Below are 23,693 nucleotides of genomic sequence, written 5' to 3' on the forward strand. Positions count from 1 at the left end.
AAATGGGAATCGATCCAGAGTTGCAGTGTCACATGAGGAGTGGATCGGGCAAGTGTTGACACAAGACAGGCAGTCATAAGCTGTTGCAATATCTGCGCCAGTAAGGTGGATACAGTTGCTGTTCCTGAAAATCTACTGTGCACACTGTGGAGCAGCTGACTACCAGTACAGGTAAAAGCGATCCTGGTATCACCAACAGAAATGACATTGGACTCGGTGACGGAGCTCAATGACTGAATTAGAGGCCATTGCACCTTCCCATGTTAGTGCAGTGACTGTGTTGGGCAGTATTATGACAGTGGCAGCAGCAGTCGCATGGACACAGATTGAGAAGACACTTGGCCAGATTTAAGCATCCTACTGAGAACTTAAGTGCTCTGCCATAGACAGCAGATGGCATTCTGTGTATCTGCCACTAATATCTCGTGCATCTCAACGTATGGAACGCAACATATCGAGTTGAATATGATAGTGTGCTGCCTGTTCATTGAGCTGATTATAGGAGGTGACCTCTTGGCATGTTGTCTATTAGGGTTATTGCAAATTTTGGTGATAAGAATCTCAGTAAATTAGGTTACTATGCCTACTTTCATTCACTGCTTTCGTATGGTATCATATTCTGGGGTAATTCATCGTTGAGTAGAAAAGTATTCATTGCTCAAAAACGTGTAATCAGAATAATTGCTGGAGCCCACACACGGTCATCTTGCAGACATCTATTTAAGGATCTAGGGATCCTCACAGTAACCTCACAGTATATATATTCACTTATGAAATTTGTTGTTAATAATCCAGCCCAGTTCAAAAGTAATAGCAGTGTGCATAGCTATAACACCAGGAGAAAGGATGATCTTCACTATGCAGGGTTAAATCTGACTTTGGCACAGAAGGGGGTAAATTATGCTGCCACAAAAGTCTTTGGTCACCTACCAAACAGCATCAAAAGCCTGACAGATAGTCAACCAACATTTAAAAATAAATTAAAAGAATTTCTAGATGACAACTCCTTCTACTCATTGGCTGAATTTTTAGATATAAATTAAGGGAGGGAAAAAAACTAACTTAAGCATTAGTGTCATGCAATATTTTGTGTAATGTAATATCTTGTACAGGCATCTTTCATTAACCTGACACGTTCCACATCATTACGAAGTGTCGTATTCATGATCTATGGAACAAGTATTAATCTAATCTAATCTTAGTGGATGTAGCCAACACTTGGCTGGTCAACAGTATTACTAGACTGGCAGCAGGCTTTCACTGTGATACATCAGCTGATACAGGTGTGTGACAAGGTGTACATCTGTCTGCTAAGACAATTTTCGACTTTGAGCAGACCTCCAGTGCACTTAAGTATGAGTCACACATTACTGAAACTATGTATTATCCATTGTTATCCTGTAGACCCAGGCATTTGGCATCCATGTGTATGGCCATTGCTAGAGTGGAATTTGATGCAATGCTTAAAGAAGGAATAATCTGGCAGTCACATAGTCCGTGGTCATCCACATTGCATCTCATCCTGAAGAGAAGAGGAGCCTTGCACCTGTGCAGTGATTATTGTGCACTTGACTCCAGAACAGTATCTGACGCTCGCCTGCATCTTTGTACCATGCCTATAATTACACACTGCTTGGCACAACAGTATCCAGCATTTTGGACTGTACCAAACAAACACACAGATACTTGTGGTAGAATAAGACATTCCCAAGGTGGTAGTAATTACTCCATTCATGACTGGATTACAAACCAGTGCCGAAATCTGGGAAAGGTTTATTGATTCTATTCTGCGAGGCCTGCCATTTTGTTGTGCCTACTTCGATGATATATTTTCAGCAACCAGGGAGCAACATCACCACTTCAATGGGCATTTAAATGTCTGATGTAGTTTTGTGTGGTGCTAAATATGGCCAAATGCATGTTTCGGCAACTTGAGGTAACATTTCTAGGCCACCCAATATCTTCTGCAGGCACCCCACTGCTAACCAAGAAGATTGAAGTATTTCTACAGATGTCAAGACCAAACACAATCAAGAAGTTAAGCCAATTTTTAGGAATGTTAAACTTGTACCACCGACACCTATCCCGCCCAGCATGTATTCAAGAAGCATTGAATGCAGCACTCCCCAGCCCGAAGGTCTCATGCAGGATTCCAATGCATTGGAATGAAGAACTGAGCTTTGCTTTCGAGGGTATAAAATGAAGTATGACAAACACAGCATTCCTCCTGCACACATGTGATGCACCTTTGGCATTAGTTGTAGACATGGGTCACACTGCTGTTGGCACAGTACTGCAGCATCGATCAGTGATGTATGGCAACCGCTTGCATACTTCGCATACAAATTGTCACTGTCACAATGTAATGGGGGTGCATGCAACTGTGAACTCCTGGCTGTGTGTGTGATACAGTTAAATACTTCTGGCTGCAAACAGAAGTAAGGATGTTCACGATTGACACACGTCACAAGCTGCTAATTTATGCTTCAAACAGAATACTATCAGGTGCTCTCCCATCAGTACAACCAATCTCAAATTTATGAGCCAATTAAGCGCAGGCATAAAGCATGTTCCTGACATTGACAGTGTGGTGGCAAACTCTTTCGCACGTCAGAAGTGTGTCATGACCAGTAGTTTTTTTTTTTTTTGTTACTGGCCAAGGCACAGCAGAATGGCAGAGTTTTCCAGACCTGCATTGACAGTACCACTTTGGCATTAAACTTTCAGCTAGTCAACATTCCAGTGAAGAGGCTCAATTGTATTGACGTTTCACAGGGAAGACCACAACCATTCCCATCGAGTGCATTTCTGTGGCAAGTCTTCGTCACTTTCCACAACTTGTACCACATTGGAACACACTCAACTTTTCACCTTGTGTCACATTATTTCATCTGGCCAGGGATGGTGTGAGATTGTCGAAAGTGGACACGGATGTACCTCCAATGTCAACACTGAATTGTCCTGTTTCGTGCATGCACCAATAGTGATTTACCAGATGCGACCTCTTATGTTGCACATCTGCACCTCAACGTCGTAGGACCGCTTATTCTGTACAGAGCCCAGTGATACTTGTTCAGTGTCAATCATTTTACATGCTGGTCAGAGACAACACATGTCGATAGTATTACTGCGGAAACTGTAGCCTTTGCTTTCATTGACTTTGCTAACAAGGTTTGGCTGCACGCTACATGTATCTACTGATCGCCGCCAGCAGTTCGAAGCAAGCTTGTTCCACAAATGGTAAAGTTCTGCGAATACGTACATCATGAGACTACCAATTAGCACACCACTAGTAATGAAATGATCAGAAGATGGCATCATTCCCTGAAGGCAGTGCTAATGTGCCATGGAATGTCCTGGGCTTCCACCCATCTGATAGCCTTCCTGGGCCTATGAACAGCAAAAATACAGGGCCTGGCTCCGTAACAATGGAACTGGTGTATGGTGAACCATTGCGTCTTCCCAGAGAATCGCAACACAAGATCAACCGGAATTCCTTCGGCAAGTAAGGGACAATGTCTCTCTAATACAACCTCCCACAGCCTCCAAACATTGTATGCCGACCACTTATGTGCCCCACAACTCAGCAAATTGCTCAGAAGTGATGCTCGGAATGGACAGTGTCAATACACCACTGGAACATCGTACACTAGTCCATACTGTGTTCTTCGAAGCAGCACGCACATGCTGTATTTCTTGGTAAGTGGAAAGCACACAATCATTACCATTGTCAAGCTGTATACATTTTCCAGAAAGTTACTACCCACTGCACTAAGACTTCAGCATCCTCCAGTACCATAGTCACAATCTCCTCTGCAGGGGCAACAACTGTTTGACGGTGACCAGTGACAAGAACGGACAATCCGCTCTGGCTGCCATGTGCATTTTGCTTCCCAGAGCTATGACATTACTCCACTTCCACAGCGGGGGCTCATGTAATGTCATCTGCGCAGTTGCTTGTTGTCATCGCAGTCGACTGTCAAGCCAAGCTTGTCAACTAGTGATGCTCGTATGTTTAGTTATGCAATGCCATATTGCGTGGTAACAAGTGAATTGCAGCTGTCTAGCAGATTCCACATCAACTGCTAGGAGCACTGTGTTTTGTAATAGTGTTTACATTGCTGTGTATTGTTTATTCCTCGCCGTGCATCTTTGTGCTTTGTATGTTCTGTGTTCCCTTCCTGATCCTGTCACTCTGGGTTACAATAGTAATCGAGTACTGACTTCCTCTGGAGTGTTTGTACATTCAAGAATGATTCACCTCAGAATGTACATTCCGATCAATGCTTGGTGCACATTAATATTTGTTATACTCTCTGTTCACTCTGTTCATTAAATACAGTTGCTGCAGTAAAGTATATTCCAGTAAGCCTCTAGTCTGTGTGTTTATGTTTTGCAAAGGTTAGACAGCCCAAATTAAGCTGTAACTCAGCGAACCAGGGGTTGTTAAACATTTCAGAGGGAGCATTAGGCAATGATTGGCTGAAACAGAGAAATTGGTAGCTTAGTGAGATGAACTATCAAATAGGCAGAATGACAAGGTCCAGTATAAATCCCTATATAACACCCTGGGTTTCTTTGATGAAAGAACATAAAAATACAACAATGGAGTATGGAAAAAGAAAGAAAAAGATTTCTAAATAATGAGAGTGAGTGGAGACCCTCCCAGGGTACAGTGCCTTATCATAGGCACCTTCAGTGCCAGGTGGGAGGGTTTGTGTGCTCCATTGAAGCCAAGAGCTATGCTGGTGGTAGCATAGCTACTGGCAGGTTCACCCAAGCCGAATTGGTTTCGACGGAGGGGAGTGAACCCTAAAAAAAATCCAGGTCCTCCAATATGAACATTGGGTGTTAGGCACACCACTTCCCCGTGAAGAAAGGGCTTGTTACAGAACCAAAGGACAAAGAAATCTGGATGGATGCAGTGGAGAAACGGCCTTGGCAATGGAAACGGCACACGATTATTTAGCGACATGGAATGTGAGATCACTGAACAAGCCTGGAGGACTACAGAACCTGAAAAAGGAAATGAAGAAATATAATGGGACAATGGCAGCAGTACAAAGAAGTGAAATGGAAACGAAGTGGAATATTAGTATCTGGGACACACACTGTTCACAGCTGTGGAAGCAGAGGATATGGAGGCACAGGTTTTCTGGTTATTGTGACAGAGATAAAGAGTAATAGACTACATTGGTTGGGACATGTAGAAAGAATGGTGAACAGCATAGTCAGGAAAGATTTCAAAGGAAAACCTGGTGGACGTTGTTTAAGGGGCAGATGAAGCAACAGATGGCTAGACAACGTGGAGGAGGATGGGAGTTAGAAGATGGAGAGTCAAGGCAGCCAGCAGAGAAGAGTGGACAGAGATTGTCTGGGAGACCAAGGCCCTACAAGGGCTGTAGTGCCAAGGACTAAGAAAGACTGAATGCAGAATGTCTTAAGTGGGTATGGTTAGAGGAGAAATGCAAAACTGTAGCCTACAGGAAATTTAAAGACACTTTTGGAGAACTGAGGAGCAATTTTATGAATGTTAAGAGCTCAGTTCACGAGTATTAAAAAAGAAGGGGAAGTCTGAAGGTGGAAGAAATATATGTCCTGTACAAGGGAAACAAATTTGATGACAGTGTTACATAAATGGAAGTATTAGAAGATCAGGGGAGACACATGATAGTGTGTGGCAAAGCACAAATGTAAAGCAAAACAAAACTTCGAAAGTAGATGACATTCCCTCAGAATTTTTGGAACTTAGAGAGAGCTAGTCATGAGAAAACAGTTGTACCTGTTACGAAAAACATTAGACATGTTAAATACCTTCAGACTTTAAGAAGCGTCTGATAATTGAAATTTTAAAAAGGTCACGTTCTGACAGATGTAATACTAGTGAACCATCAGATTAATTACTCGTGACTGCCAAATACTGACACGAATTATTTACAGAAAAATGGAAAAAGGTGGCAGAAGCCAGTGTAATGGAAAACCAGTTTGTATTCCAGAGAAATGTTGAACAACCCAGACAATAGCCCTACGTTTACCTGTGTCAAAAGACCAACCTATGTTCATAGCATGTGCAGGGTTAAAGAAAGCTTTGTATAATGTTGACTGGAATATGACTTAAGAAATTCTGAAGGGTTAAGGGATACAATATGTGGAGCAAAAGTTATCTACAACTTGTGCAGAAACCGAACTACACTTACAAGACTCGAAGGACATGAAAGGAAAGGAGTGGTTAAGAAGGGAGTGAGACAGTAGCTTGTTCTTTGTGTTGTTCATTGTGTATATTGAGCAAAATAACTTTGATGATTAGTTGAATGGGATGGGTCGTGTCCTGAAAAGAGGTTATGAGATGAATATCAACAATATTAAATGAGTTTAATGAAATGTAGTAACATTGTGAGGTGACGCTGAAGGAATTTGGTTAGGAAATTGCACTAAAATGAATAGAATGTGTTATTTGGGCAGCAAAATTACTGAGTGAGGCTGAGATGCTGAGTCACAGATAGGCACAACAAAATACTGCCACAAATGTATTTTCGGCCAAGGTGGCCCCAGCTGCCAGAAACTGCAGTTTGTGTGTGTGTGTGTGTGTGTGTGTGTGTGTGTGTGTGTGTGTGTGTGTGTGTATCTTTGATCTTTGACGAAGGCCTTATTGGCTGTTATTTGTGACAGTCGTTTTGTTGTGCTCATTGTTACAATGCTGGATTTTCTATTTTTTGACTTAGGCTCTTATAGAGATGATTTAAAATGCAGATTGGCAGTCTCAAGAAAGGCATTTCTGAAAAAATTGAGTATTTTCCAAAGATATTTATTTGTGAACCAGGGACGATAAATGATTCATAAAGGAAGAGAATAGATTTTGAAATGTGATGCTGCAGAAGAATGCTAAAGATTGGGAGGTAAATCAAGCAACTAATGACAATGAGGATGTACTGAATCAGGTTGAGAAGAAAAAATTTTTTGGTGCAATGTTAACTAAAATTAAGGATTGATTCATAAAATACATCCTGAGATATCAAAGATTAGGTTTGGTAATGGAGGAAAGTGTAGGAGGGAAAAAAACCATAGGGGAAGATCTAGGCTTCACTGCAGTAAACACCTTCAAATGGGTGTAGGTTGCAGTAGTTGTACAGAGTAATAGACTCTCACAAGACAGAGAGAGGGGGTGCAAGTCAGTTTAAAGCTGGATGTCACAACAGCAGTTAGTAGATTTTGAATTTTCTTAAGGGTTATATTTTTTAAACTTATCTGTCACTGGTGTATATTTCCACGGAGTAATAAATCTAATGCATTGTATAGACCACAAAATCTTTAGGGCTCACTCGATTAAAAACTGTTGGTCCTCTTACAGATCTTATTTGGCAGCAAGCTATACCTGAGCTCTAAATATCTTACATGTTTTAAAGTAAACTTCATGGGGAGCAGATCAGAAAATTTTCTTCAACTTATACCAATCCCTTGTCCAGTCAAAAATGGACTATGGGGGTCTCGTTTACTCATCTGCTCGACCGTCTATTTTACACCGTCCCAACACAATCCACCTTTGAGGCATAAATTTGGCCACTGGGGCTGTCTGCAGTAGCCCAGTTGAGTGTCTATGCAGACACTGCCAAACTCCTGCTGTGATACCTACATGATTTTCTCTTCAGCAGATAAGTGTGCCGTCTACCCCATATGCCCAACCACCCAGCCTAAGTGTCCTTTTTGATGACTCTTGTCTTGTCATTGTCAACAAACATTTTAGATAGTGGCTTCTAGATATTTTGCTGCGGAGCTTTCTGCCCTATATCAGGCCACCCAGTACATCTGACAATACAGGCTTCATAATTTTTTGTTATGATCAGATTCACTTAATGCCCTGCTATACAAATACGTTCCCTTAATACAAAGAATCCATGAATGCCACCATTTGCTCATTAATGTTGTAGCCAACGTGATGTCCATGTTGGTGCCTGGTCACGTTGGAGTGCTGGGGAATGAAGCTGCTGATGCTGGTGCTTAGGCCACAGTCTATCTACTCCTTTTAGCTATTGTCTCTCTTTAGATCTGTGTTGCTGCATGTCAGAACATCATGTCACTCTGGCAGGAACATTGGTTGTCTCTAAGTAGGAACAAACTCGGGAAAATTAAACACATTACAACGCCTTGGATGACTTCCCCTCACCTTAAGGACCTACTTTTAGCTAAGCTGCATATAGAGCACTGTTGTTTCAACCATTGTTATCTAAGTTAAGACTCCGCACCACTCTATGCTTACTGCACCCAACCATTGGCAGTGCACCATTTTGTGACTGAATACTGGTTTTATAACTGTTCACATCTTAATTTATGTTTGCCATTTGAATTATCCAGTATTTTAGCAGGAACAGCATGAGCTGTAGATATGTTTAACTTTTTATTTGTCATGGTAGTATGGGTAAGGAAATATAATTTTCGACCGATTGAACTACTTCCTCCAAGGGGAAGTGATCCTTTTGAGCCAACCATCTACTCCAGTCTTTCAGGCTCCGAGTGTTATTGACTTCAACTTCATTCGGCAATTGACCATTTTAAGTTATGACACGGGTGATTATGCTCTTAATTGTTTTGTGCCCTAAAGCAACAACAAACAAATAATGCATTTTATTGAATAGTTTGTTCCTATATGCAATATTTGCAATTGCTGCTGCTGTTGGGAAACAGTGATGGAGTAAGGTGAGCAGTGATTTATATTCTGCTGTCATTGCTGTTTATTTCTGAGATAGGTTTAGTTGTTTTTATAGATCTCAGTGTTAATGCAATTTTAAACTGAGTTGTCAAGTTTATTCTCTTGATTCAGTATGCTATTGTATGACTTAAATCATTAACTAAATGAAACACATTCTTGCATTGTTTCACAATTATTATGATTATATGACACAAGTTTTGGTTATGAGCCCAGTTTCTAGTACACAGCTGATTGCAACCAAGCAAAGAGAAACCCACAAACTTTTTAATCTATTAATTCCTGACTTAAACAAGAAAATTAATCTCTGTTGTAAATTTTGACAGTTACATTTGTATTCCACAAAATTCATTAGAAAAACATTTACGATAACTGTGAATAAACTTACACTGAAGTAGAGCTATGTGCACAGCAATTAGGCACAGAAATAATGGCACAAATTCCCATTTGAGTTCGAAATAATTTTGTTAATGAAAATGATGAAGCTCATAAAGAATGTCTATGTCAATGCCAGATCTGACGTTGCACTTGTCTTATTATTTCCAGTGATCCTGAAACTCCACTCAGCTACCACAGTGTCATCTTAGTGTGTGCATATAGTATTAAGAAAGAGTATATTGACAGTCTACAGGGTGGTCCATTGATCGTGACCGGGCCAAATATCTCACGAAATAAGCGTCAGACGAAAAAACTACAAAGAACAAAACTTGTTTAGCTTGAAGGGGGAAATCAGGTGGCGCTATGGTTGGCCCGCTAGATGGCGCTGCCATAGGTCAAACGAATATCAACTGCAATTTTTAAATAGGAACCCCATTTTTTATTACATATTCATGTAGTACATAAAGAAATATGAATGTTTTAGTTGGACCACTTTTTTGGCTTTGTGATAGATGGCGCTGTAATAGTCACAAACATATGGCTCACAATTTTAAATGAACATTTGGTAACAGGTAGGTTTTTTAGATTCAAATTCAGAACTTAGGTACGTTTGAACATTTTATTTTGGTTGTTCCAAAGTGATACATGCACCTTTATTAACTACCGTTTTTGAGAATGCATGCTGTTACAGCATGATTTCCTGTAAACACCACATTAATGCAATAAATGCTCAAAATTATGTCCGTCAACCTCAATGCATTTGGCAATGCATGTAACGACATTCCTCTCAACAGTGAGTCGTTTGCTTCCGTAATGTTCGTACATGCACTGACAACGTGCTGAAGCATGTTATCAGACGTTGTCTGTGGATCACGATAGCAAATATCCTCGAACTTTCCCCACAGAAAGAAATCCTGGGACGTCAGATCTGGTGAACCTGCGGACTATGGTATGGTGCTTCGGCGATCAATCCACCTGTCATGAAATATACTATTCAGTACCGCTTCAACCGCACGCTAGCTACGTGCCGGACATCCACTGTGTTGGAAGTACGTCGCCATTCTGTCATGCAGTGAAACATCTTGTAGTAACATCGGTAAAACATTACGTAGCAAATCAGCATACATTGCACCATTTAGATTACCATCAATAAAATGGGGGCCAGTTATCCTTCCTCCCACAACACCGCACCATACATTAACCCACCAAGATCGCTGATGTTCCACTTGTTGCAGTCATCGTGGATTTTCCGGTTTTTTCCGTTGCCCAATAGTGCATATTATGCCGGTTTATGTTACTGCTGTTGGTGAATGATGCTTCGTCACTAAATAGAATGCGTGCAAAAAATTTGTCATCATCCTGTAATGTCTCTTGTGCCCAGTGTCAGAACTGTACATGATGTTCAAAGTCATCACCATGTAATTCCTGGTGCATAGAAATATGGTTCGGGTGCAGTTGACGTTGATGTAGCATTCTCAACACAGAAGTTTTTGAGATTCCCCATTCTCGTGCAATTTGTGTGCTATTGATGTGTGAATTAGCTGTGACAGCAGTTAAAACACCTACTTGGGCATCATCATTTGTTGCAGGTCGTGGTGGATGTTTGACATGTGGCTGAACACTTCCTGTTTCCTTAAATAACGTAACTATCTGGTGAACTGTGCAGACATTTGGACGATGTCGTCCAGGATACCGAGTAGCATACATTGCACACGCCCGTTGGGTATTTTGATCACAATAGCCATTCATCAACACAATATTGACCTTTTCTGCAGTTGCTAAATGGTCCATTTTAACATGGGTAATGTATCACGAAGGAAATACCGTCCGCACTGGCGGAATGTTATGTGATACCACGTACTTATACGATTGTGACTATTACAGCCTCATCTATAACATAGTGAAAATAGTGATCCAACTAAAACATTCATATTTCTTTACGCACTACATGAATATGTAAAAAAAATGGGGGTTCTGATTTAAAAAAAAAAAAAAACCACACACACACACACACACACACAGTTGATATCAGTTTGACATATGGCAGCGCCATCTGGTTTCCCCCTTCAAGCCAGAAAAGTTTCATTCTTTGTAGTTTTTTCGTTTGATGCTTATTTCGTGAGATATTTGGCCCGATCACTATCAGTGGACCACCCTGTATACTGATGACAAATGAACTAGTGTGGTCTATATAGTAGATTTCCTCCCACTCCCCACCCCCCTTTTTATAATTTTTGCCTCAAAATAGTTGTTGGTGGAGACTTGTTCATTATCTATTAAACATTTTCTGAATTTATGTTGCAGTTGTTATGTTGAAAACTGCATTAAATTAAATGTGGCATATAGGCTAGGCTACACTAAAAGTCAAACATTTACCAAAACCATTTGTTGGCTTCGCCAGATCGCAACCTTTCAACATAAGCTAGACTTCATGCTTTGTAACTGGTTTGTCTGTCACCACAGCCAAGATTTCAGTGGGAGGAGAGGGGGCGATTCATTATAACACTCCAGTCAGTTGTTCACAGTGCTGTTGAAACAGCAGTAGGGAGGTAAGATGGTTCAGTGAAATTTGAGTGAGACATTGCCTTTTGTCAGACATTGCTGTGGGTTGTCATTAAGACATTGTTAGCACAGATCTGTATTTATTTATTTCACTTTTATTTCTTTTTGTCTGCAGCAAGTTGATGGACTCCAAGAACAAGAAAAAGGAAAGCAGTCTCTTGGTACAACAAAGAAGGGAATTGGGCCAACATATTCATCGAAAGCAACACGCAATGGAATTCGTGTTGCTGATTTAATAGGAGATTTTGAAATATTTGCTGAAAAGTAAGTAAATAAATTCACGACTATACCTCCAAACAGAACTGTAGATAGATGTCCAAACCCACCAAAGTCTTTATTGGATTGTTTAACTTAAAGTATCAGTCGAGCCTTAAAGAAACTGTATGATAGTGGTTAACGTTTTATTCCTAGCATGACTAGTTGTACAAGCCAAATCATAGAAATGGTGTCTACACAATTCTGTTTTGAGAAACTATAATTTCTTTTTTGATTTTTTTTTTGTACGTTTATCAGCTTAATAGAGTTCTAAATATTAATATGATAAATAGGAATCTACACTCTAAATCAGTAAGAGAAGATTCTTGCAGCACTTTCCACTGTGGTGCATGAAAAAGCTTAGTTTCTTCTCTGATACTGTCCTTGCCTGACAAACTACTTTATTTGCTACTTCGTTTTATCTGTCCTATTCTTTGATCTTTCCCTTTCCACACCATGGTTCCAAATTTTTTAAAGTCTGATGTTACTAATTTAACAGGCTCATCCATGTCTCATTCTATAAGAGTTCATTTTGATCAGTGATACAGGTTTCAGTTCGTGCCCATACATCTTAAGTGGTGTTGAAGTGGCAGATGAAATTGTTGCGGATGATGTCTCTGTGGTTTTGTGCTATGGAATCAGTTACATACTTTATTCTGTGATTAATATCTTCCTCTTGATTCTAAAACTTTCATTTCATTCAACCAGACCAAAATTTCTTCCTTTCTTAGAGACAGTTTGTGTCTTTGACTATAGGCGATGGTACAGCACATTACCCTTCAGTTGCAGTATCAAACAGCTGCAGCTGAACAACAGTTCAGTTGATAAATGTATAAGCATCCATTTCTTGTGATACTTTGTAGTTAATTTTTTAAATTGTTGGTGGCTGAAAAGATCAGCATAGTTTCAGGCAGCAACACTAAAAGTTCGCAGCAATTGATAGTTGTGTGTGGAGTTGCTCCGAAGCTCACAATTTTGCTGCATTGTTCTCAGAACTGATCGTGGCCATTTGGTTCCGAGTCCAGTGGAAGGACTGAACCAGAGACCGCGAAGATTGTGGCAAGCTGGGCTGTGATTTCCTGGACTTGCACTGCAGGGCAGAGAACTGTAGAGCCCCTAAATAGGTCAGATGTGCAATACACATCAGATGTTGCTACCCAGATAGCTGACTGTGCTGGGTGCACACAAGGGTTTTTAGATTAAGCAGCCCTCCATCCAATACAGAGAATGACAGCTGTAGGAAACCAAGAAATATCAGTGTAAGATCGAAAGAAGTGGCTCGCATTAAAGTCTTAAACTGCCGAAGCACTTGCAGCAAAGTGCCAGAGTTTTAAGTGCTCATGAAAGGCAGTGAAGCTCGTGCAATACTAGGTACAGAAAGCTGGTTGAAACCTGACATTGAAAGCAGTGAAATTTTTGGGTGAAATGTAAGTGTGTATTGAAAGGACAGGCAAATGGGAAATGGGGCTGGTGTATTTGTCACAGTAGACAAGAAACTCAAATACACTGAGCGAGAAAAGCTGCATGTGAGATTGTTTGCGAATAATCAGTGTCAGGGGTGGGCATTAAGTAATTGGATCCTTATATCACTCATCAGTCTCATTTCCTGATGTAATTGTAATTTTTAGAGAACCTCATTTCACTTGTACATAGGTTCCATAATCGCGCTGTAATCATCAGTGGAGACTTTAATCATTTAACATTTGGGAAAATTACAGTTTTGTTAGTGGTGGGTTTGATAAGACATTTTGTGAAACTTCAGCAAATGCCTTCTCTGAAAATTAACCTAGAACAGATAGTTAGGAACCCCACTCATGATGGAAATATATTGGGTTTAATGGCAACAAACTGACCTGACATCATTGAGAATGTCCGCATAGAAACTGGTATCAGTGGTCGTGATGCAGTTGAGGCAACAATGATTACCAAACTACATGACACAACTAAACAAAGCAGAAAATATGTATGATCAGTAAACTGTATAAAAAATCAGTAATTTCATATCTTAATGAGGAACTTTCAGAACAGATCAGAAGCACGTAGAGGCTAAAGAAACAGATAGCTGCATAATAGGTGTAAAACAAAGTGTATGGCTATAAATAATGAGATGCTGAATGAAACATGAGTGGCTGTCAAGAGAGCAATGCATGATGTGATGCCTTCAGTGACTACTGTAGCAGAATATTGTCAAGTGATCTTTCACTGAACCAAAAGAAATTCTGGTTGTATGTAAAGGCTGTTAATGGCATCAAAGTTAGTGCCCAGTCTGCAGCGAATGAGACAGGAAATGAAGTTGAGGATAGCAAAGTAAAATCTGAAATGTGTAACTCCATTTTCAGATGTTCCAATTGCACCAGTTGTAAAGAAATAAAAACTTTGAGGTTCGCTGACAACATTGTAATTCTGTCAGAGACAGCAAAGGACTTAAAAGAGCAGTTGAACGGAATGGACAGTGTCTTGAAGGGAGGATATAAGATGAACAGCAACAAAAGCAAAACGAGGATAATGGAATGTAGTCAAATTAAGTCGGGTGATGTTGAGGGAATTAGATCAGAAAATGAGACGCTTAAAGTAGTAAATGAGTTTAGCTATTTGGGGAGCAAAATAAATGATGATGGTCGAAGTAGAGAGGATATAAAATGTAGACTGGCAATGGCAAGGAAAGCGTTTCTGAAGAAGAGAAATTTGTTAACATCGAGTATAGATTTAAGTGTCAGGAATCCTTTTCCGAAAGTCTTTGTATGGAGTGTAGCCATGTATGGAAGTGAAACATGGACGATAAATAGTTTGGACAAGAAGAGAATAGAAGCTTTCAAAATGTGGTGCTACAGAAGAATGCTGAAGATTAGATGGGTAGATCGCATAACTAATGAGGAAGTAATGAATAGGATTGGGGAGAAGTGAAGTTTGTGGCACAACTTGACCAGAAGAAGGGATCGGTTGGTAGGACATGTTCTGAGGCATCAAGGGATCACCAAGTTAGTATTGGAGTGCAGCGTGGAGGGTAAAAATCGTAGAGGGAGACCAAGAGATGAATACACCAAGCAGATTCAGAAGGATGTAGGTTTCAGTAGGTACTGGGAGATGAAGAAGCTTGCACAGGATAGAGTAGCATGGAGAGCTGCATCAAACCAGTCTCAGGACTGAAGACCACAACAACAACCACTAAAAAGATAAATGCAGTAAGAGTTAGTCTTGAGAAACAGCTGAAATAATTGAAACTGAACAAAGCTCCTTGCCATGACAGAATCCCTGTCAGACTCCATACTGCATTGGTGGCCAAGTTAGCCGCTCATCTAACTATAGTGCATCATAGATCCCTGGACAAAAAAATTGTGTCCAGTTCTTGGAAAAAGGCAGAGGTCACATCTGTCTACAAGAAGGGTAGTAGAAGTGATCCTCAAAATTACGGGCCTATATCATTACTGTTGATATGCAGCAGGATTTAGGATATTGTGTTCGAACATTATGAATTACCTCGAAGAAAGTGGTCTGTTGACACAGTCACCGTGGGTCCAGAAAACATCATTCCTGCGAAACACAACTAGCTCATTTTTCACAAGAAGTGTTGAGTGCTATTGACAAGAGATTGATTGATTCCGTATTTCTGGATTTCTTGAAGGCTTTTGACACTGTACCACACAAGTGATTCGTAGTGGAATTACATGCTTAAGGATTATCGTCTCAGTTATATTCCTGCATTTGTGATTTCCTGTCAGAGAGGTCACAGTTCGTAGTAATTAACGGAAAGTCATCGAGTAAAACAGAATTGATTTCTGGTGATCCGCAAGATAGTGTTATAGGCCCTTCACTGTTCCTTATCTATATAAGCGAATTGAGAGGCAATCTGAGCAGGCGTCTTAGGTTGTTTGCAGATGACGCTGTCGTTTATCGACTAATAAAGTCACCAGAAGATCAAAACAAACTGAAAGAGATTTAGAAAAGATATCTGAATGGTGTGAAAAGTGGCAGTTGACCCTAAATAATGAAAAGTGAGGTCATCCACATGAGTGCTAAAAGGAACTCGTTAAACTTCGGTTACAAGATTAATCAGTCTAATCAGTCTAATCTAAAAGCCTTAAATTTAACTAAATACCCAGGTATTACAATCACGAACAACTTAAATTGGAAGGAACACACAGAAAGTGTTTTGGGGAAGGCTAACCAAAGACTGTGTTTTATTGGCAGGACACTTAGAAAATGCAACAGACCTACTAAGGAGACTGCCTACACTATGCTTGTAAGTCCTCTTTTAGAATACTACAGCGTGGTGTGGGATCCTTACCATATAAGACTGACGGAGTACATTGAAAAAGTTCAAAGAAAGGCAGCATGTTATTTATTATCGCGAAATATGGAGGAGACTGTCACAGAAATGATACAGGATTTGGACTGGAAATCATTAAAAGAAAGGCGTTTTTCGTTGCGACGGAATCTTCCCACGAAATTCCAATCACCAATTTTCTTCTCCAAATGCGAAAATATTTTGTTCACACCGACCAACATAGGGAAGATCGATCACCATGATAAAATAAGGGAAATCAGAGCTTGTATGGAAAGATATAGGTGTTCATTCTTTCCGCATGCTATAAGAGATTTGAATAATAGAGAATTGTGAAGGTGGTTCGATGAACCCTCTGCCAGGCATTTAAATGTGATTTGCAGAGTATTCATGTAGATGTAGATGACTGTAATATCAGCGAGTCACCATTGGAATCAGCCAGCTCATACAAATACTTGGGTGTAACTGTTCGCAGGGATATAAAATAGAATGATCGTATAGGCTCAGTTGTGCATAACACAGGTGCTAGACCTCAGTTTATTAGTAGAATACTGGAGAAGTGCATTTGCAAAGGAGATTTCTTACAAGTCACTCATGCGAGCTGTTCTAGGGTATTGCTAGAGTGTGTGGGACCCATATTAGCTAGGACTAAATGGGGATATTGAACATATACAGAGAAGGGCAGCACGAGTGGTCACAGGTTTGTTTAATCTGCGGGAGAGTGTCACAGAGATTCTGAAGCGTGCAGACTCTTGAAGGCAGATGGAAACTATCCCGAGAAAGTCTATGAACAAAGTTACAATACCAGCTTTAAATAATTACTCTAGAGATGTACTACAAGCCCTTAAGTATTTCTCACATAGGGATTGTAAGGATAAGATTAGAATAATTACTGCATGCACAGTCATTCAAACAGCCATTCTTTCCATGGTCCATATGTGAATGGAGCAAGAAGAAAGCATAATTACTGGTACAATGGGGGTGCAATCTATGCCGTGCACCTCATGGTGGTTTGCAAAGTATAGATGTAAATGTAAACATTAACTCATCTTCCAAATTGTTAAAAGAAGAGGGAAAACATTGTTAGATATTCAGTGTTGGACATGTTTGTAGTACCATGAGATCTCATGATTTGTAGTATGCAGAAGTTTTGTTAAAGTCATATCAAAAACTTTGAGGTGAGTTAGATTATGATAATCAAGGTTTTAGTACTTACGAATGTTGATGTTCTGTTTTACATGTCTATTATAGTCCACCTCAAAAGTCTTTTGGAAAATGTCACTGATCATCAATTCTCACACTATTGTTAAATTAAAGGCGGTTATCTCAAATATATAATAAACATTACAAACTAGATCAATTTCTGTATTTGAAAGATGTTACTGGAAAGTATTAAGATCTCTGTAAAAGGAGCACTATACAGAAATTCACAATTTGATTCAGTAAATTTTTATATCCTAAGTAAATGTTGCTACTCTGTTTTGTGAAGATGATGATGGCCACCTATTAATGTTTCTCCAAATTTCTAAAGAGATGGTAAAAAACTTACGATTCTATGGAAAATCAAAGATGGAATGACAGTGTTACGAAAATGATAGATTGCTGCTCACCATATAGTGGAGACGTTGACTCACAGGCAGGCACAACAGGAAGACTGCTAAACAAATAAACTTTTGGCCAAAAGCTTACTTGTTTAGCAGTCTTTTTGTTGTGCCTGCTTCATGCCTCAAGATCTCCACTGTGTGGTGAGCAGCAGAGTATCCTTTTCATAATATTGTCTTTAAACCTATCCTCCTTATACTTTCAGATTTGTTCACCATGTTAAGGCAAAGAAGTTAAAAATATTTTGGATTTGAGGTCCGCCAGTTATGCAAAACACCGTTTTTCTTTAACACCCAAACATGTTTCGGCACCACTGTGCCATCATCAGTGGGTTTCCTTTTTATTTTGCACTTTACATTTGATGAATGTGAAATTTACAGATCCCTTTTATGTTGTAGCTTGTCATAGTTTTCCGTGGCCAGCACTCTCATTTCCCGCATTATGTTGACGTGTAGTGATGCACACGCAAGTATAGCCGGTTTTATCACAAATATCTTGATGAAAACACTTTTCCACCTCGCCAAAACACAGTATGATCGTGATCATACTGTGTGATCATACTGTGTTTTGGCGAGGTGGAAAAGTGTTTTCATCAAGATATTTGTGATAAAACCGGCTATACTTGCGTGTGCATCACTACACGTCAACATAATGCGGGAAATGAGAGTGCTGGCCACGGAAAACTATGACAAGCTACAACATAAAAGGGATCTGTAAATTTCACATTCATCAAATGTAAAGTGCAAAATAAAAAGGAAACCCACTGATGATGGCACAGTGGTGCCGAAACATGTTTGGGTGTTAAAGAAAAACGGTGTTTTGCATAACTGGCGGACCTCAAATCCAAAATATTTTTAACTGCAAACACGACCAATACAAGGAGCTGCACATCAAAATAATGAATGCAAAGAAGTTAGTTTAGCCAGAGTGTCTTTCATTATTACTAATTTTCGTTGTCATTTGGTGTTCATTCCAAATATAAAAATATAATACTGATGAATTCAACTTCATAATTCATTATTTACAAACAAACACAGTAAGGAGAGTAGTGTGCTTAAAAATATTATTTTTTGTTGCAGACTGAAATCTCTAGTAAGAATGTACCAGAGAATGTTTCCTGAGCTTAAGGTTGATGTTGAGTCTGAATTAGTAAGGTACAAAAAATATGCTGAGCGAATTCGTCCATTTGTTGTTGAATCTGTTTCGTACCTGCATACAGCTTTGCGTATGGGCAAAAAGGTTTTAGTAGAAGGTGCAAATGCAGCAATGCTGGACATTGATTTTGGTAAGTCATTTCTGCGTTATCTTTGTCTTGTAAAACAAAACTAACAGGGACACATTTTTTAGTTTATGTATGAAGTAAACTGTGTACTTCTTAATGAGGCAGTATAGATTTGTTTTAATTTTTATGAAATATGTTCCAATCTTACATTTATTTAATCATATTTAAGGCTTCGACAATCCTGTTTCATACATGTAATTTGACGAATTGAGGTATATCCAACTTAAAAGAAATAGTCCAATCTAACTTCCTGAAGCCACCTGCTGTGGTAGAGTGGTTCTAGACGCTTCAGTCCGGAACCACGCGGCTGCTAAGGTCGCAGGTTCGAATCCTGCCTTGGGCATTGATGTGTGTGATGTCCTTAGGTTAGTTAGGTTTAAGTAGTTTTAAGTCTAGGGGACTGATGACCTCAGATGTTAAGTCTCATAGTGCTTAGCCATTTGTACCATTTTTGACTTCCTGTGAAACCCACACTAAAGTTTTAATGCAGGATGAATACAACAAAAGAAGACCAAATATTCTTCAGTAGCGCCCATACTTGATCTGCACTTAGGCAAGCCCTGCACAGGGTGACTTTACTTTCACAATATCAGCATATCACAGCACACACAGTTTCAGCTGCTACGATACAGTGCAAGCATTTTCAAAAATTGTTGAAGTTACTCGTATCTGTCATGCGGAAAACAGCTAACGACAGCGTTTTGTGCAGCCTTTCCTACCTAGCGCATGATCGGCCTTGAGGAGAGTGTCGCGCCGTGTACTGCAACATATTCAGAGTGACAAATGAATTTGGAGCACCTAAATCATACAAAAATGTCAAGTATCATTGTTTTGAATAAGAGGCACTTCATATTGACAGCTAAAGTGTTGCGTATATAACTCTAAGGTGACTAGCAAAAGAAAGTAATTCATGGCAGTGTTTGGTGTTACATTAGACAACTTTCATCAGTGGTCGTCAGTGAATCAAAATCTGCCAGACATATGGATCAAAGTTCAAAGTGGTCAATGGAATCCAAACAAATTACATAATGGTAATCTGGTGGTAACACACACATAAAAATAGTATAAAGGTGTGATGAGTAGCTAGTTTAAAGAACTGAGGGGACACTTACAGTGAAGTGGCACAATAGCCCAAAACCGAACAACTGGAAGAAGTGTGTCAAGCAAGTGGCTTATTAAAGGAGCTGGAATAAAGTACACATACTACTAATTCCAGTCTGTACGTATTCCCAGAACGTGGGAGGCGACTGTGGGTGCTGCGATACACTGATACTACGAAAGTAAACAGACAGCCTGTGGTCAAGTGCAGTTTGTGTGGGTGCTACCGAAGAATAATGGATCTTTTGAGGGGTGCTTGAAATAACCAAACAAGAACAAGGAATGTTCAAATACCAATCTTAAAACTTGTTTAGGAAATATAACAGTGACAGTTAACATGTATTAAAATGCATCACTAATAACGCCCATATAGTGGTGGTAACCTAAGAGAAACAACACGAACTAAGAATGTTTAGTGACTTAAATAAAGACCACTAGATACATTCCTTACAGCAAGGAGAATAGATCCAGTTGAAAGGATTAAAAAATCCACCAAATAAACCTTAAAAATCTAAAATATAAATGAGATTCTTTTCAGAACCTTTGCTTTTCACAATTCAGAACTTAAAAACCTTAGATGATTTAATTTTTAAAGAGTTTTTAAAATGTACTTGAAAGCATAGTATTTAAAAAAACTAGACTTTTCTGTTATAACCATAGAGTAGCATATAAACCGTTAAGAGAAAAACAGAGTGAAAGGGAGGGGGTGGGGGGGCTATGGTGGGGGAGGAGTAAATGGGAAAGGCCAAGGGGGAAAGGACAGCATGATGTTAACTTAATTTTCTTAGATGCTATAATACCTTAGGAAAGTTATGTTGCTAGGTAGCAGCCATGGAAGAGGTGTGGGCCATATTTTGCAGGAAAAATTGTGAGACGGGTACCAGATCACAAACTTTTTCAAGCCAAGTGCATGTCTTAGCCAGGTGGTAGAGGATATAGGTTCCTTGTGCAAGGATTTCTCAAAGCAGGATCATGTGATGCTAGTGGGTGGGAGTGGGAAACAGTATTGTAGGGATCAGGGCTACAATATTGAGTGTGACCTGGTGAAAATAGCCTCTGCAACAACCCATACCAGTGTTGGGCTGGTGCCTGCTTTTGTGCAGCATGATCAGCCCCTGTTGAACCGCTCTGTCAGGAGGGTAAATATAGAGTTGGATCAGTTGCATAGGGCGGCATTGGATTGGTTCCTGTCAAGGCTATTGATAGGGGGGATTTCACAAGGCATGGCCTACACCTCAATAGGAAAGGGAAGAGTAAACTGGCAGGGTTGTTAGCAAAATCCATAAGGGGGGGGGGGACACTAGTACTCATGGATGTACATCTTTTTTAGACTAAAATCAGTGTCCAATGAGAAGTTCAGGCAGGCAGGTGTTAAAGAGGTGCAAAACTCACAAGATTCTCACAACAGTAAAGAATATAATGTTAGTGTATTTAACCAAAATATTGGTGGATTAAAGAAACAAGTAGATTATCACAAAAGTAAAGGGAAAAATAATGTTACCATTTTTCACCAAAATATTCCGAGATTGAAGAATAAAGTAGGTGAGCTCCTGGTTTGTTTAGATGACATTGAATGTGATAATGTAATAGAATGTTTAGTGACTTAAATAAAGACCACTAGATACATTCCTTATAGCAAGGATGGTCGAAGTAGAGAGGATATAAAATGTAGACTGGCAATGGCAAGGAAAGCGTTTCTGAAGAAGAGAAATTTGTTAACATCGAATATAGATATATGTATCAGGAAGTCGTTTCTGAAAGTATTTGTTTGGAGTGTAGCCATGTATGGAAGTGAAACATGGACGATAACTAGTTTGGACAAGAAGAGAATAGAAGCTTTCGAAATGTGGTGCTACAGAAGAATACTGAAGATAAGGTGGATAGATCACGTAACTAATGAGGAGGTATTGAATAGGATTGGGGAGAAGAGAAGTTTGTGGCACAACTTGACTAGAAGAAAGGATCGGTTGGTAGGACATGTTTTGAGGCACCGAGGGATCACAAATTTAGCATTGGAGGGCAGCGTGGAGGGTAAAAATCGTAGAGGGAGACCGAGAGATGAGTACACTAAGCAGATTCAGAAGGATGTAGGTTGCAGTAGGTACTGGGAGATGAAGCAGCTTGCACAGGATAGAGTAGCATGGAGAGCTGCATCAAACCAGTCTCAGGACTGAAGACAACAACAACAACAACAATGTAATAGATATACTATGCCTGTCTAAGAATCACATCGTGTCTGATATGGAAAAGGTAAATATCACTGGTTATAAACTAGCTGCACATATGAGTAGAGAGAATAAGGTGAGAGGAGGAGTTGCCATATATGTCAAAAGTTATCACTGTGTAGAAAGCTTAGATACAAAAAAGTTTTGTCTAGAGCAACATGTAGAAGCATGTGCCTGTCAACTTAAAACTGAAGGAGGGCTCTTTCATAATTGTAACAGCATATAGGTCCCCTTCAGGAAACTTTTATTTATTCCTGGAAAACTTGGTTGCCTTGTTGTGCAATGTGTCAGATAGGGGAATGCAAATTATTATTTGTGGGGACTTCATTGTTGATTCAGTGAAAGAGTGTAATAGGAAGAATGACCTAAAAGTCTTTTTCGGTTCTTTCAATTTGACATCTGTCATTAATTTTCCTGCTCAGGTAGTAAAGGACAGCAGCACATTGATAGATAACTTTTATAGACCAAGATCAGTTAAAAAACAAATTCTTGTACTGTGCTACATTGAGAAAGGTTATTAAAAAGTCCATAAGCATGTGCATCACGTCTGAGATTAATACCTCTGAAAACAAATCAAAACAATTTGGAATGTTATTTGCAAGGGAGACAGGGCAACCAAGAGTACAGGATGACGGCGTTACCATCAAAGCGAATGTAAACTTGACAAACAACAAGCCAGAAGTCGAAAACATTTTGAATAATCATTTTTTAAATGTTGTAGAGAAAATAGGATCTAAATGTTTGTTATAAGAAGCAAGGCAGTTAATGGAAGAGGCCTTACCCATACAATTTGATACAATTAAAATTCCATTCACCTCTGCTTCTGAAATTAGGCAGATGATAAACTCTTAAGAATGAAAGCTCTCGTGGAATTGATGACATTTCCAGCAGGATAATAAAAGCTTGTTCCCAAGAGATAAGTGGGATTCTTAGCCACATATGTAATAGCTCTCTGAAGCAGGGTATTTTCCCCACATAGACTGAAGTATGGCATTGTTAAACCACTGCATAAAAAAGGGGATACATCTGATGTCAACAACTACTGCCCAATCTCTTTTCTGACTGCCTTATCTAAAATTCTTGAAAAAGTAATAAATTGTATAGTAGCTTCACACCTTTGTAAAAATAAAGTCTTAACAAAATGTGAGCTTGGTTTCCAGGAAGGTTTTTCAGTGGAAAACTCTATATATACTTTCACTAACAAAATATTAAATGCTCTGAGTGACCAGAAATTACCTGTTGGGATTTTTTGTGATCCCTCAAAGGCTTTTGATTTTGTAAATCGTGAAATACTTCTAGATAAACTCA

At 39.5% G+C, this 23,693-nt stretch overlaps 1 protein-coding gene across 3 annotated transcripts in view; it reads left to right on the forward strand.

The window, feature by feature from the left end:
- The window catches only part of LOC126363549 (adenylosuccinate synthetase), a 62,369-nt gene that overhangs the window by 12,045 nt on the left and 26,631 nt on the right, over nt 1-23,693 (forward strand). For all 3 annotated transcript variants that reach the window (XM_050007972.1, XM_050007971.1, XM_050007973.1), the window contains 2 exons: nt 11,757-11,905; nt 18,860-19,065. In XM_050007972.1, the coding sequence (XP_049863929.1) occupies nt 11,757-11,905; nt 18,860-19,065 (355 nt within the window). The remainder of the gene's footprint in view (nt 1-11,756; nt 11,906-18,859; nt 19,066-23,693) is intronic.

This window comes from Schistocerca gregaria, chromosome 1 (genome assembly GCF_023897955.1).
Source record: "Schistocerca gregaria isolate iqSchGreg1 chromosome 1, iqSchGreg1.2, whole genome shotgun sequence".
NCBI classification, from domain to species: Eukaryota; Metazoa; Arthropoda; class Insecta; order Orthoptera; family Acrididae; genus Schistocerca; species Schistocerca gregaria.